The following is a 16,059-nucleotide window of genomic DNA, read 5'->3' as shown; positions in this document are numbered from 1 at the left end:
AATGAAAGTATACTTTTGTAATGTCATATTATGCATGAAAATAGACTGATCAATTGAAGAGAGATATTTTAAAACATGGAGAAAAACTGTGTGACCATTAGGTAAAGTTTTTTTTTTAGGGCGGGGGGAGCCTACAAAAAGCATGTTATAAAAGAAAAACTACTAAATTGGATTTTATCAAAATTTAAAATCTTTGCTCTTTGAAATTAAGGAAAGGCAAGCCACAGTCTGAGAAAAAAACATTTGCAAAACGTGTCTAACAAGAAGCTTGTTTACAGAATATGCACAGAATCCTTACAATTTAGTAAGACAATAAAATTCATGAAGAATATGGACAAAATATTTTAAGACACTTCACAAAAGATATGAAAAGCCAATAGGCATATGGAAAGATGCTATACATTGTTAGTCTTTAGAGAATTGCAAGCAAAACCACAGTGATATGCCACTACTCATCTACTACAATAGCTAAAATCAAAGACTGGCATAAACTGAAATCTTAGTGAGGATGTAAAATTACCAATGTTCAAGTAACTAAAACAAGAGCTGTATTCCTATGTTCACAGCAGCTTTGTTTAGCCCAAAACTAAAAATAACTCAAAATGTTCAACTTAGTGAATAAGCAAATTAATGGTATGTCCGTAAGTGGAGTATTACCCATAAAAAGGAACAAACCACCTGAACATGCAACATTGATGAACCTCAAAACCATATTAAGTGAAGGTAGACAACAAAAACGACATACTACGGCCCTGGCTAAGTAGCTCGGTTGGTGCAACAATCCCTGGTTGTGGTGCTTACAGGAAGCAATTGATCAATGTTTCTCTCTCACCCCGCCTTCTTTTCTCTCTAAAATCAAAAGCATATCTTCAGGTATTAGGATTAAAAACACACACATACATACCATGTAATTCCATTTACATAAAGTTCAATACAGATAAAAGCAATGTGATGGAAAGCAGATCAGTAGTTGCCAAGAACCACAGGTAAAAGTAGGGGACAGAATGAAAGGAATGTGGGAAACGTCTGGAGGGAGGCTGGAAATGTTCTTTTTATAGTGATTGTGGTGGTTACACAAGTGTATCTTTGTCAAAATCCACTCAATTATACAATTAACATTGATGAATTATACTGTATATAAATCATACCTCAACGTAACTTATTTGTGGTTTTTTTTAAATGAATTACTGAAACATCCAATATATCTAAGAAGGAGAGGCAACAACTCTAATATAATCTGAATACAGTAAGTATTCATAAAAGTGATCTCAGTGCTAAAGAAATTAAGAGAAATCACTTCTGGATGAGATTAATGAAGGCTTCATAGATGACACCGGAACTATGGTTGGAAGAATGGTCAATAGGATTGGCTAATTGAGTCAAGGGCATAAACTAAAGAACAGAGGGCTTTCAATTCCACGCTTTTAAAACAGTAGGAAGTCTAGACCCATTGAAATAGAGAACAATCTGGATGGTTACCAAAGGGAAGGTGTAGAAGGATGGGTAAAACAAAAAAAACACAAAAAAACCTGAAGTGGAAGTTATCTTATTCACTTTTATCATGTTAACTTGCTCTACAGCTGCCATTACAGAAATGTCAGTGGTCAGTGATTCAGACTTCTGGAGTAAAGGGCTTTAAGAAGCTTCCACTATTAAAAGTTCCCAAGTTTTTATTATTATACTAGAGGCCCAGTGCACAAATTTGTGCATGAGTGGGGTCGGGCTGGGCCAATCAGGGGCAGGGACGGGGGCAGCCTGGGGGAGGGGCCTGAAGACCCACTGAGCTGGAGCTGAGCATGGGCCCCACCAGGCTTCCCAGGGAGGACGGCCTCAGAGAGGAAACAAATCACCATAAGGCTCTGCAAAGAGGTCCTGAGCTTCCTTTAGCCAGGCAGACTCAGAGCTGGTGTCTGTGTGTGCATTAAACACAGCCCAGCACTCGCCTTTGTCTGCTGGTCAAATCCATTGCATCAAAAAATGTGTTCCCTTCTTCTCTTTGGGCCCTTACAACAAATACAGCCCAACTGGAAGACACAGTCCCCAGCAGCAGAGCCAGGCCCCATAATCACCAGGAATTTAGGCCTAAGGCAACTGGGTAGCAATCACCACCAAAGAGAACACACTTTTAAAGTCTTAATTCTCTCCTAAAATATGTCCTCTTTAGCTGGGCTAGATTGAACTAAGGAACCAAAGACCAAGTTTCCTTTGAGGTGGGATCCACTGGGAGCTGGCTGGTGGCAAGGCCTTCCCCACAAGCTCAGGTGCTCTGAGCCGGTCTTTTTCTGGTGGTGCCAGGTCCTGGGCTGCTGGTTGGGCAGCAGATCTACAGGGCTTCTCTCCGTCCCCTTCCTGGCCTCCTGAGCAGTACCCTCCGGCCTGGCACACCAGGCAGCTGTAACCAGAGCCAGGACTCAGAGAGCAAAGGAGCTGGCCTGCGCCAAGGGGGACCTGCAGGTGGCCAGGCTGCACCCCATACTCCGCTTCTCAGTCTCACTCACATGGATCAAGCCAAAGCCCGCTGCCTGAGACTGGCGCCATGGGGAGAGGGGTGCAGCAGGGAGAGGGGTGACCTGCCAGCCTTGGTGACGATCAACTTGGTATCCAATTGACTTAATTCATTCCACTGAGCCTTCATCTCAAGCTGCACACTCACGGTGGCCACCTTTGTGTTCTTCTTTACCAGCGCCTTGGCGGCAGCTGTACAACTAACCCTGGGGCCCCCGGGCTCACGTAGCGGCCCCTGCAGCTCACGTGTCATAGCGACCAGTTGTTCGCTATAACGGTCGCTGGGCTTTTATTATATAGGTAAACTTAAGATAGAGCAATAAACCTCCATAGGGCAAATTAATGATACTTCAATTATGAAGGGATGTCAGTCCCACCATCAAGGTTTCATTCATGAATACCAATAATTGGGAATTTATCAACCAATAAAACCAACCAGCATTCTAAGACTGAAAAATAATAATCTCGCTTTAAATAGCATATGAAGTTGTGAAGGGATTGAGCAAAATGGAGCTTAAAAATTCATGGACTCAGTATAGTGATTGTGGGGAGATAGGGGGAGATGGCAGAGGGTATGGGAGGATAAATGGTGATGGACAGAGACTTGACTGGGGTGGTTAACACACGATACAGTGGACAGATGATGTGTTATAGAATTGTGCATCTGAAACCTATAGAATTTTAACCAGTGTCACTCCAATAAAGTCAATAAAAAGGGGAAAAAGTACCATATGCAGTGCTGTTCAACCCCTTTAAAAAAGCTGCTTTTGTTTATTGAAGTATTGCTTATACCAGCAAATACTGAAAACAACTAAAGTGTCCATTTGTGAGGGCTGGTTCCATAAACTAGGAGGCAGTCACACACATAATGGAATACTACACAGCTTTGGAATAAAAGAATAAGAAAACTCTTTCTGTACCTACATAGAAAGGTTCCAGGACATATTGTTAAGGACAAAAAGCAAGTTACCAGCCAAAACCGGTTTGGCTCAATGGATAGAGCGTCAGCTTGGGGACTGAAAGGTCCCGGGTTCGATTCCGGTCAAGGGCATGTACCTTGGTTGCGGGCATATCCCCAGTAGGGGGTGTGCAAGAGGCAGCTGATCGATGAATCTCTCTCATTGATGTTTCTAACTATCTCTCTCCCTTCCTCTCTGTACAAAATCAATAAAATATATATTAAAAAAAAAAAGCAAGTTACCAAAAAGTTATATAGTTTGCTGCCTTTTGTATAAAAGAATAGGAAGGGAAATAAGAACATACGTTCACCTTTGCTTTTGTTTAAAAAAAAACAATAGACCAATATGAGACAACTGAGTGGCATATAAGGGGCAGAGAGAAAAATTCTATTCACCCACATCAAGTGAATCTTTATATCCTCCTAAAAGAAAAAATGAAAGGAAAATAAGGAGTCCAGTTTGTATTTTGATCAGCATCCTATATAATAAAAGCCCAGCGACCAAATGGCAGAATGACCAGAACAACAGGTCGACAGTCGCTGTGATGCGCACTGACCACCAGGATGCAGACGCTCAATGAAGGAGCTGCCTGCCCCCTAATGGTCAATGCACTCTCACAGTGGGACTGCTGCTCTGTTCACTGGGATGAGTGGCTGCTACCCCTGTGAGAGCAGCTGCTCAAAGGGCAGGTCCACAGCCACTCGGCTGACCAGAATGAGCAGTGCTCCCGCAGCAGGCTGATCCCCGCAGGCCGTGCTCCCCACCAGTGCACAAATCCTGTGCAACAGGCCTCTAGTATATAAGAAGAAGTCAGGGTAGTTTGGGTGAATCTTGGGTGGGAAATCTTAAATGCCCAACACAAGAATTTGAATCTGGCCTGGCTGGCATGGCTCAGTGATAGAACATCGACCTATGAACCAGAAGATCATGGTTCAATTCCCGTCAGGGCACGTGCCCAGGTTGCATGCTCGATCCCCATTATAGATGATTCTCTCTCATCATTGATATTTTTATCCCACTCCCCGTCTCCCTTCCTCTCTGAAATAAATACAAATTTATTTTAAAAAAAAGAATTTGAATCTGTAAATGTTTTATAGGAAAATGGCAGAATCAAAGTGATATTTTAAGATTAATTTCAAAGCAGAAGACAGTAGGAGCTTGAAGAGGAAAGGCCCAAAAAAATGCAAATCCAACAATAAGAAGATCCACAAATTAAGAAGATTTAAACTAAATCAGTGTGGACTAGAGACCATTGCAAAAGCACCAACAGATCAAGAAATTTATTAAAAGTGGGGAAGAAGAAAAGATAAATATTTACTTTAAGCATTGGCCGTCTGGGAGAACCGACTACCTCTTAAAACACTTGCACACACACATGCAAATCAAAAACTTCTTCAGCCCTAGTCAGTTTGGCCCAGTGGATAGAGGGTCAGCCTGCGGACTGAAGGGTCCCAGATTTGATTCTGGCCAAGGGCACATGCCTGGGTTGCAGGCTCGATCCCTAGTAGGGGGCATGCAGGAGGCAGCCAATCAATGATTCTCTCCTATCATTGATGTTTCTCTCTCTCTCTCCCTCTTCCTTCCTCTCTGAGATTAATAAAGAAATGTCTTTTTAAAAAAACTTCTTAAAACATAATCAAGGTTAAAAAACAAAAGACGACTTATGAAAAATACTTACTAATTAAAGCCATGCACACACAAAAAAACAGTTAATATCTCTAATACAAAAAAAAGATTCTTAAAAACTAATATGAAAACAAAGAATCAAAATAAAAGAACCAAAAAATAGGTAAAAATAAATTTAGCATTATTAGATATTAAAGAACTGCAACTGAAAACAGGAACAGGATAACTGACAACTCCACAGACAGTGGAGACTAAGGAAATGGGCACTCGCACATTTGGAAAATACAAATTGATAAAAGCTTTCTGAAGATGCAATATGACAGAATTATCAAAACTACAAATGTGCATAGCATTTCTGGCCCAAAAATTCTACCCCTGGGAAATGTAATCTAGAAGATATTATGGGACAAATACACATAAAATTTGCAATAGATATATAAACATAGCAAAAATAAGTCCTCTAACCGAAACCGGTTTGGCTCAGTGCATAGAGCATCGGCCTGCAGACTCAGGGTTCCCAGGTTCAGCTGAAACTGGTTTGGCTCAGTGGACAGAGCATCAGCCTGCGGAATGAAAAGGTCCCAGGTTCGATTCCGGTCAAGGGCATGTACCTTGGTTGTGGGCACATCCCCAGTATGGTGTGTGTAGAAGGCAGCTGATTGATGTTTCTCTCTCATCCATGTTTCTAACTCACTATTTCTCTCCCTTCCTCTCTGTAAAAAAAAAATCAATGAAATATTTCTTTTTAAAAATAAGTCCTCTAGGTGCTTACAGTGTAAGAGTAGCAAAATAGACTTGGCCAAACAAGTTATAAATATACCAATAGAATGGAATCCTAGGAATCAATAAATAGAATATATACTTATGGATTACAGGGAATAAAATAGCATTATAGTATGTTCCCATTTACATAAGGTTTTATGTCCCTATGTACATATGCATAGAAAAGTCTAGAAGACTGTTTGTTCATCAAAATATCAAGGGTGAAACATCTCAAGTGTTCACCTTGAGTCTCTTACCCTTTTCTATACTAACTGAACATTTCTAGAAGCCTCTTCTATCTTTATAAACAAGTGAAAAACAGTATCTGAAAAAATATGATTCCAATAAAAGTAAAATAATTCATGTAATGTTGGACAAAATTAAGTTTTGTCAAAAAAAAAAAAAAAAAAAAATCTCAGTGAATGTGTCCCTATGCAACTGAAACTAAAGAAACAGAAAAGTGAGAAGGCACACAGCCCATTAACTATTTTCAGCTTTCAGTTTATCTCACTATCCTTTTTCCATTTTATAAAAATTCCAGTTTTAATCTAAATTTTACCCTCTAATCTACATTTTATTTTCCAAATATATTAAGAACATGAGATTCTCCCACAATTTAGATATGCACAATTTAGAAATTTAACAAAAATCAGTGCAAACAATACTAATATTTCTGATCATTTTGCTTCCAAAACCCATTTTAAAGCTTACAGGTATCTACATATGAAACAAAGCAAAACAAAATAAAAACTTAATATTTATTTTAAAAGCATACAAGAGAAAAAACTAATGATCTTAAATCCAGACTTAGTGGTTGAGCATCGACCTAATGAGCAAGGAGGTATCTCTCATCACTGATATTCTCTCTCTCTTCCTCTCCCTTCCTTTCTGAAATCAATGAAGTTACTTTAAAAAATAAAAAAGTAAGTAAAATTATCTTAAATAGTGAATGTTAAGCAACTAATTTTAAACTGGTTTTTCAGAAATAGCTACAACTTTTCATTTAGCTCAGAAAATTTTAAAAAAAAAAAAAAAAAAGAAAGATCACTAATCATTTATCTTTATCAGTATACAACAGAGCACAAATAAAAACACTAGATGTGAATTTATTATATTCACAATAAAAGTGATTCCCAGCTTCAACCTATTTGGTAAAGAAGCTATAAAAAGGTTCTTAAATTCTCTCCTCATAAATCAGTTATTATTTTCCCTATCCTAGCATATATGTGAACCAAAATAGCAAGTTTAGAAACACAATTGATATCTGTGCAGAGATTAATTTGCATTAATCTGTAGAGAAAAATTGTATTTCAATCTAATAAACATTTTAGTGTAATTACTTTAAGAAAAAAGGTATTTCAATTAATTCAACCACTAATACACTTTGGAATTTGTCTTCTAGGAGCTTACAGTCTAGTAGGGAAAACACAAATATAGCCAGCCAAGTAGTCAAAATATTAAATAGGGTTTTTTAAGCCCCATAATAAAGATAAAGCAAAGTGCAAGGAATATAAAAAAAGGAATAAACTTTTTTAGATGAATGCAGAAAGGTTACAAGATGGAGTGGAATTTGAGTTGGGTTTTGAATGCAAAACTGGAGACAGAGAAGAGAAAAAAGGGCATTTCAAGCTAAAAGAACAGCAAGAGTAAAATTATAGAGCAATGGTTCTCAACTTCTCTAATGCCGAGACCCTTTAATACAGTTCCTCATGTTGTGGTGACCTCCAGCCATAAAATTATTTTCATTGCTACTTCATAACTAATTTTGCTATTGTTATGAATTGTAAATATCTGTGTTTTCCGATGGTCTTAGGCACTACAGAGAACAGCTAGCAGGGTCACCTAAGACCATCAAAAAACACAAATATTTACATTATGATTCATAACAGTAGCAAAATTAGTTATGAAGTAGCAACGAAAATAATGTTATGGTTGGAGGTCACCACAACATGAGGAACTGTATTAAAGGGTCTCGGCATTAGAGAGGTTGAGAACCACTGTTATAGAGAAATGAAAGTGCCTCTAAAAACAGAATTCTGATAGAATGGGGCCAGATCTTAAAAGGCATTACCTGATTATGCATTAGAAAGCTTGGACTTAATTCTACAATATATAATGAAAGTGACACATCTACCCAAGACTTTTTAAAAATTCTAATAAAGAAATATATATATATATATATATATATATATATATATAAAGGCCAACATGCTAAGTGTACCTCTGCTCACCTGATCAGTCGCTATGATGTGCATTATGGGACAGATGCTCAACACAGGAGCTGCTGAGCTGCAGTGACTTGGCAGCGGCAGTTCTTGGGTGACGCACCCCGAAACCAGAGAAGAGGGAGTCCAATTCCAAGCAGGGCTGCGCAATTCTACCTTTGACCATGGGTTATCAGGCGTCTTCAAACTACGGCCTGCGGGCCACATGCGGCCCGCAGAGGAGTCTGATCCGGCCCGCCAGGTTTTTTGGGCAGTGAGCGCAGCCGAGGTGTTACAGTAGGAATTAGTAGTTCATATAGTCCGGCCCTCCAGCTCTCTGAGGGACCGTGATCTGGCCCCCACTTTAAAAAGTTTGAGGACGCCTGGGTTATGTTGTTGTTGGGCACTGTCAGCCCCGAATCTGGTTTGCTGTATACATGAGTTTGTGTTCCACACCCTGTACAACAGCAACTTTGCAGAGTGCCCTCTTGCACTCTGGGACCCTTTGGAGGATGTCAGAGAGCCAGTTTCAGCCCGATCCCCACAGGGAGGGACCATGGGAAGTTGACTCTAGGGCGTGTCCAGCCTGTCTCACCAATCCCACCCCACCAAGTCCCACCCCACCAACCACTTTCTAATTAATTTCCTTTCAATGTGCACAAATCTGTGGTCACTAGTCCTCCTATATAATAAAAGGCTAATATGCAAATTGACCAAACAGCATAATGACCGGTCGCTATGACATGCACTGACTACCAGGGGGCAGACGCTCAATGCAGATGCGTCCTGGTGGTCAGTAAACTCCCACAGGGGAAGCACCACTCAGCCAGAAGCCCTGAGCCAGGCTCATGGCTGGCAAACACAGTGGTGGTGGTGGGAACCACTCCCACCTCCATGGCAACAGTCGGGGGATGTCCAAGTGCTGGCTTAGGCATGCTCCCCATGGGCACAGGCTGAGCTGAGGGATCCCCCTCAAGTGCATCAATTTCATGCACCAGGCCTCTAGTTAGAAGTAAAAGAATAAGTGAATAAGGAAGAAATAATAACAGGAAGTGCAACTTAAAAAAGAGAGAGAGGGCATGAACTAAAGAGCTAAAAATGGAAATGGGATAAATAACTTGTGTTAAAACAAAAATGTGGTAAGGGCTGAGTAGATATACCGTATTTTTCGGACCATAAGACGCCCTTTTTTTCCCCCAGAAGTGGGGGGAAAAAGTCCCTGCATCTTATGGTCCAAATATAGCCTACACATATACTTTTAAAAAAAAGTTTTTTTACTTGCCCGGCTCTGTGTGGTCTCTGTGTGCTTGCCCGGCTCTAAAATGGTTCTAAATGCTGCTGTTTACTTTACAGGGTTGATTACATGTGTTTATGACTGTGATGTTGGGTTTTAATGCACATAAAATATTTTAGGACACTATTTGTTTCAGAATATTTTCTTCTTCATTTCCCTTCTGTAAAAACTGGTGCGTCTTATGGTCCGGAGCGTCTTATGGTCCAAAAAATACGGTAAATGTCAAGTAAGGTTTGGTCAGAAAAAGAAGCAAAATACAAGGCCATCTTAATAATGAAGAGGATTAAAAAAATTTGGAGTTAAGAGAGTTTACCTAAAGTTACAGCCCTTCTGAGTGTTTCTGCATTTATTCTAGTATGCCATATTTTTGACACTTTTAAAAGCATTTTAAGAATTTGCCGGGACCGGTTTGGCTCAGTGGATAGAGCATTAGCCTGCGGACTGAAAGGTCCCGGGTTCGATTCCGGGCAAGGGCATGTACCTTGTTTGCGGGCACATCCCCAGTGGGGGGGGTGGGGGGGAGGGGTGTGTGTGTGCGCAAGAGGCAGCTGGTCGATGTTTCTCTCTCATCGACGTTTCTAACTCTCTGTCCCTCTCAATTCCTTTCTGTGTAAAATCAATAAAATATATTTAAATAAATAAATAATAAATAAAAATAAAAAGAATTCCATTCATCTGAGGATACCCATGACTTACTTCTAAGTATATATTAAAAACAGTAATTTTAGGAGCTTCTTTTTTTTTAAATTCTTGAATGTCTTCATTTTGTATATTTTAGAACAGTAGTGTTTAGAACAAAACACTAAATAATCCATGACAGAGATGCCCGACATCATATGCAAGTGAATACTAATAAATTCACTTACATCTAGGTCCACTCATCTTTAGATTCTCAGGCTCTTATTAATTTTCCATAATGGAGACTCTGCTACTTCATGATAGAACAGAACTTCAATAGGTTCAGAGAGAGAACCAATTATATATATAACAACTTACTATATTAATTGTACCTGATCTGACTTGATCAACTTCGGATCAAGAATCCCATTGCAAAACAACCATCAGTAACCAATAGTAATTATGTCTTTAAGAAATGTGTTTTTTTTTAGCCTCCTATTCATAAAAGCTATGAATTAGTAAAGACAAAATGAGATGAAAGAATCTTTAGAAGAATTTGTTTTTTTTAAATCCTCAAATGTTGCAATGGTGGCCAGGAAAACATAAATTAATAGATAAATTTCCAAACAGGAATGAAATTTTAGCAAAACAAATTATGTGAGGTGGCCAGCTCCCTTGAATGCCAGGTAAAGTTCGATACAGCATAACACCAAAAGCATATATACTTTAGAATAAGACCGATCCAATCTGACCTTGGAACAAATCACTTAACTTTTTAGAGTTTCCATTTCCCAAACTATCAACAGAAGTGTTTCTAACTACCGATAACTACCGTATTTTGTTTTGGGGGTGAATGTACTTTAAATATTTATCAATGCCTGGCACATAGTAAAACTCATCTTAGTACCTTTCCTAAACAGTGCACCCTCACATTTATTACAGGGCCAATCAACAAAATTATGTGACTTTGCACGCCCCAACATTCAAGTATTAAAGAAAATATGGCAAACTGGTTATACAGGGGGGAAAAGTAAAGCTACAAAAGGAATGATTAAAAGAAAAGCCTGAGCAAAGAACTGAAGATTCAAATAAAGGCAAAGCGAAAGAGCTATTATAACGTAGATGTCATAACATGGAGAGGATTTATTCTAGGAACTAATACCAAGAAAAATATCAATCATGATTTCAATACTAGTATTTTGAATGTGTTTGCAGTTCCTTAAAAATATTTACATTGACAATTTATTCATATGTAAGCTCCATGCGGGCTAGAAAAAGATCCAATGCTTATTTCCTGCAGCATAGCATGTGGTCTATAATAAATACTTATATAATCCAGGCCCACATGAATATTTCTTATGCTCAGTAAAGTCTATCATCCCTTCATTTACCCTTTCAACAATTATTGAGTCTACTTCTGTCCGACACTATGATTAGCACTAGGATTAGAATGGTGGTCAAGATAGGCTAGTTGCCTTCATGGAGCTCCCAATCCAGTAGTCTATTCCTTAAACAATATGGGTCACCTACCACAAATACTATATTGTAAAAATAAAATTTTGTATTAAACTGGACAAGTGAATTCAATTAATTGTTCCTGAACAATAATTAATACATTTGCTATATTAAAAAAACCTTATGTTTTTCAACCAACTATGTTAGCTACAAATTCTGGGTCCCACATTTTAAGCAGGACATTTGACATGTGGAAAATCTAAAAAGCATGCCTTATGAAAAATGAGTTTTGAGGCCAAGAAAAGACTCAAAAGATATGGTAACTGTCTTTATATTTTAAAGAAGCAGCATACAGGTGTGCTCTGTATCATTTCAAATAGTTAAACTTGAAGCAATGGGTAGAACTGTCACAGAGCTGGATTTCTGTTTCAATATGAAGAATTCTAATAATTCAATAACATCTAAACCACATTAGATTTCTTAATACTCTAAACTAGGGGTGTCGAACTCAATCAGAGAAGGGGCCAAAATCTAAAATCCAGCCTAAATCTCGGGCCGAATGGTTTACTGAACAGTCATAAACTGTCATTGTGATGGAAACGCAGCGGAGTGCAGTGATGACAGCGCGGTGCGGGCCACATTGCAAGGCCTGGCGGGACGGATTTGGCCCACGGGCCTTGTGTTTGACACATGTGCTCTAAACTATATCTATACATAAATTTTCATTTAATTCTTGAAATACACACCACAAAACAGATATTTTCCTGTTACAGCATAGGAAACTGAGTCTCCAAGGATCTTGCTTAAAACCCAGGCAAATCAAGACTAGACTTTGAGCCTTAGATCTAATGAAATAAGCTGACTTCAAAGCAATATCTTCCCAACTCTAGATGTATTCAGGGACACACCAAATCATCAGCTGTCAGGAATGTTAGTCAAGATATTCTCAAGTTCATTCCAAATCCAATCTTTTAGAAATACTAGTGGTCAATATAAACACCATGAATATTTCAGTCATGAATGGTCCTCTAGAAGTTAAGTTTCATAAGGGCAAGGACCTTGTCTTTCTTCATTGCTATATCCCAGTCCCTAGAACAGTATCTGGCACATAATACATACTCAATAAATATTTGCTAAATATGAATAATCCTAACACACGTACCACTACTATGTCAAATTAACGAAATGCACAGCACTATTAGATAACAAAGGACCTTGTAAAGTATCCAGCAACTAAAAAGCCTACTAGACACAAAATCCATTCTTAATATTATATCCTACTTAAAATCACTATCTAAAGTCCTGAAATTTAGCCTAATCTATTTTCAAAAACAAATTCAATTAAAAGAAAAAACACCACATAAACCATTTGGCAAACCTAAAATATCTTAACAAAAAGTAAAATACAAGGTCTTACAAGATGTAAAGAATGAATTTGGTGAAATGACTTTTCAGAGTTGACAGTCTGCTTAAAGCATAAATCAACTAGCATTCTGAGAGTGCTTCAACACTATGAATGAAGAGATGTATACAGCTGTTTTAGTTTAAAGATAAACGCACACCTGTATCTCTATTCACATCACATCTTTACAAACACTAGGCTGGCACTTCAAAAACATCTGCTAATTTTACATATATTATACTGAGTCAATATAATTCACACATAGAGGTACATTAATGAAAGAAAACTAAGACCAATAGGAAAATCACAATCAATGCAAATGTCACTCTGTAAGAGGCCTAGAGTATTCCAGACATCTTAAAGAATTTAAGAACATGCAAAATACTCAAAAGTTCCTTATAATTCAGCGTGCTTACAGATAGTCATATATCAATGCTCACACTTTTTTTTTTTTTTGGAGAAATACAAAAAAGGCATAATAGCTATATGAAAAATTTACTCCAATGTGCTAGGTTAAATTTACCTTTTAAAAGACTTTTAAACATAGATTCTGATATGTAAGGGTCCACTAGTATTTTACTTTAAAGTAAATGTAAATAATAACTCAGAATAATAGTTAATGTGAGAATGTACTAGAAGATTCACTTGGTTACACTGGACTACATCAACTAGATTACATTTGCACGTAATTAACAACTGGGTGTCATAGAAAACCTACAACCTTAAAAAAACACACACACACCAACAATCTTGTCTTTGTCATTTTTCTACTTTTTGAAATAATGACTGAAAGACTGCGTAAGAAACTATACCACCAAAAATACTGCAAAATGAACTCTTTCTTGTCTTCAAGAATTTAGAACTAAAACCTTTTTTCCCATATTAATTCACTTTACAGAAAAGCTCCTTTTCCATGGATGACACACTAGCAATCTACATCTACACCGGACATCATCACGTGACTCAAATCCTCCTTTATAATACTTAGTCCCTAAACTGCAGTGCATTCCTATCTTCAACAATGAAACCTCTCCAGGTGGTTTTCAAAAAAAAAAAAAAAAAAAAAAAAAAGTATGACAAGTTAAACACGCTCTAGGCTTATCCAAGTGAACTGTGCTGGAAAAACAAAGAGCAGTTGGGAGAAATCGGTTGACATATTAATGCAACAAGTTTAAAACTTTGAACCCTTCCTTAGGAATCAGAAAAAGGCTCTGTGGACCTGTTGCTCTGTCCCTCCAACCTCCCCTCCCCCCAAAAGGCATCACGGGCGCCCCAACGCCTCTGGATACTAGGAGCGCCCCGGGTGGGGTGGGGTGGGGTGGTCTGGTCTCGGGGGCAGGGGGTCTGAGAGCCCAGGCGCCCCCTCCCCTGGCCCGGGGCGGCCACTCACCTGATGGGCGGGCTGTAGGGGCTCCGGGAGCGCCGCCAGCTGCTGCTGCTGTAGGGGCTGGGGGACACGTCGCCGCCGCGCTCGTACGAGCTGTGGCGGCTGTAGCTGGGCGAGCGGCGGCGGCTGTAGGGGCTCGGCGAGCGGCGCCGCGAGTAGGGGCTGCCGCCGCCCGCGGGGCTGGGCGACTTGCGGCTCCGCAGGCCGTGCGAAGCCCGGTGCGACACCGGGCTGTCGTCCCGGCCGCCCAGCGGGCTCAGGGAGCGCTGCCGCCGCCGGTAGGCCTTGGGCTCGGTCCTGTCCTCGCGGTAGGCCTTGGGCGGCTCCTTGTAGGCGGAGGGCGGCTCCTTGGACGCCTTAGTCCGGCTCCGGCGAGCCTTGGCGTCGCGGTCCTTGCGGCCGCTGCTGCTGCTGGACGTGGCCGAGGCGCTCTTGCGGCGGCCGCCGCTGCTGCTGCTGCTGCCGCTCTTGGCGGCCTCGGCGCGCTCCTCGCCGCCGTGGCCGTGGCGGCTGCGGGACTTGGAGGCCTCGCCGCCGCCGCCGCCGCCGCCGCCCGCGCGCTGCCCGTCCCGCCGCCGGTGCTCGCGGTGGCGCTCCTTGCTGCGGCCGCTGCTGCGGCGCCGGTCCCGGCGGGGCCTGCGCCCGGACCCCGACCCGGAGCCCTCCCCGCGCCGCTGGGTGCCGGAGGAGGAGGCCGGACTCCCGCCGCTGCCCCCCGCCCCCCCGGCAGCCGTGGGCGCCGCTGCTGCCGCCGCCGCAGAGGCCGAGGCCGAGGCCGGGGCCGGGGCCGGGGCCGCGGCGGCGCCCCCCAGCAGCAGCCCCTGCTCGGACTGCGAGCTCACATCCTCGTACTCCACCAGCGGGGTCACACCCCCGCCGCTGCCCGCGCCGCCCCCGCCGTCCTGCTGCGGCTGCGGCAGCGAGAAGACCCGGCGCTTCTCCGCCTCCTGCCCGGCGCGGGGCCCGCGGCGCCGCTTCTGCCGCCCTCCGGGGCGCCTCTTGCCTCTCGCCAGCCGCTTGACCTCCAGAGGGGGGCCCGGGCTGAAGCAAGAGGAGGAGGCCGCGGCGGCGGCGGCGGCTGCGGCGGCGGCGGCCGTGCCGGGGGCAGCCAGGAAGAGCAGCGGCGGCGGGGGCGGCGGCGGTTGCAGGAGCTGCGGCTGCAGGAGCGGCAGCAGCAGCGGCGGCTGCTGAGGGGACAGGAATCGCCTCCGCTTGCGGCGTTCCTCCAACTTCTTCTCCGCCCAGCTCAGGCCCCCGCCTCCCCCCAGCGCCGTGTCCGAGCTGCTCGGCATCGCCTAGGGCTGGCCGCAGCGGAGCGCGGCGCGGGCGCGGCCTCGTCCTCCCCCCGGGTCAGACCCCGGCCATCGCTCCCGCCGGAAACGGGGCCGCAGCGGCGGCGGCGGCGGCAGCGGCGGCGGCGGCACACGGAGCACCGGGGCGGGCGGTCGGCAGGCGCGGCCACGATAATCCGGGTCGGGACGCGGGTCCCCGGGTTCCAGGTCACCGTGGGCTGGTAACGCAGCGGCCTCCAGGCCCGAGGAGCAGCGAGGATCCGGGCGAGCAGGCAGGCAGGCAAGCAAAGGGGCAGGCGGAGCTCCGGAGTCCGCGCCGCCGGTCGTCCGGTCCCGAGCGGCACACACAGCCGAGGCGCCGGGCGCTGACCTGCGGGGGGCGGTCCCGAGTCCTCCAAGTGCCCCCGGGGCTCGGGGAGCGGCCTGGGCCGCGCTCGGCTCCGGCGGCGCAACGCGGAAGTACCACCTTCGTCGGCGTCGCTTCACTCCATCGCGCCCTGACGTTGGGTGCGAGTTCAGGGGAGGAGGGGAGGGGGCGAGACAACAACACGCCTC

General features: G+C 43.1%; 1 protein-coding gene across 8 annotated transcripts in view; it reads right to left on the bottom strand.

The window, feature by feature from the left end:
• Positions 1-15,517, bottom strand: part of CDK13 (cyclin dependent kinase 13) — a 100,933-nt gene extending 85,416 nt beyond the window's left edge. For all 8 annotated transcript variants that reach the window (XM_045578602.1, XM_045578605.1, XM_036429796.2 and 5 more), the window contains exon 1: positions 14,216-15,517. In XM_045578602.1, coding sequence (XP_045434558.1) covers positions 14,216-15,504 — 1,289 coding nt within the window. In that variant the 5' untranslated portion in view covers positions 15,505-15,517. The remainder of the gene's footprint in view (positions 1-14,215) is intronic.
• Positions 15,518-16,059: the final 542 nt, after the last annotated feature.

Source organism: Pipistrellus kuhlii, unplaced genomic scaffold (genome assembly GCF_014108245.1).
Source record: "Pipistrellus kuhlii isolate mPipKuh1 unplaced genomic scaffold, mPipKuh1.p scaffold_m20_p_10, whole genome shotgun sequence".
Taxonomy (NCBI): domain Eukaryota; kingdom Metazoa; phylum Chordata; class Mammalia; order Chiroptera; family Vespertilionidae; genus Pipistrellus; species Pipistrellus kuhlii.
This window is presented reverse-complemented; position numbering and strand designations above follow the sequence as displayed.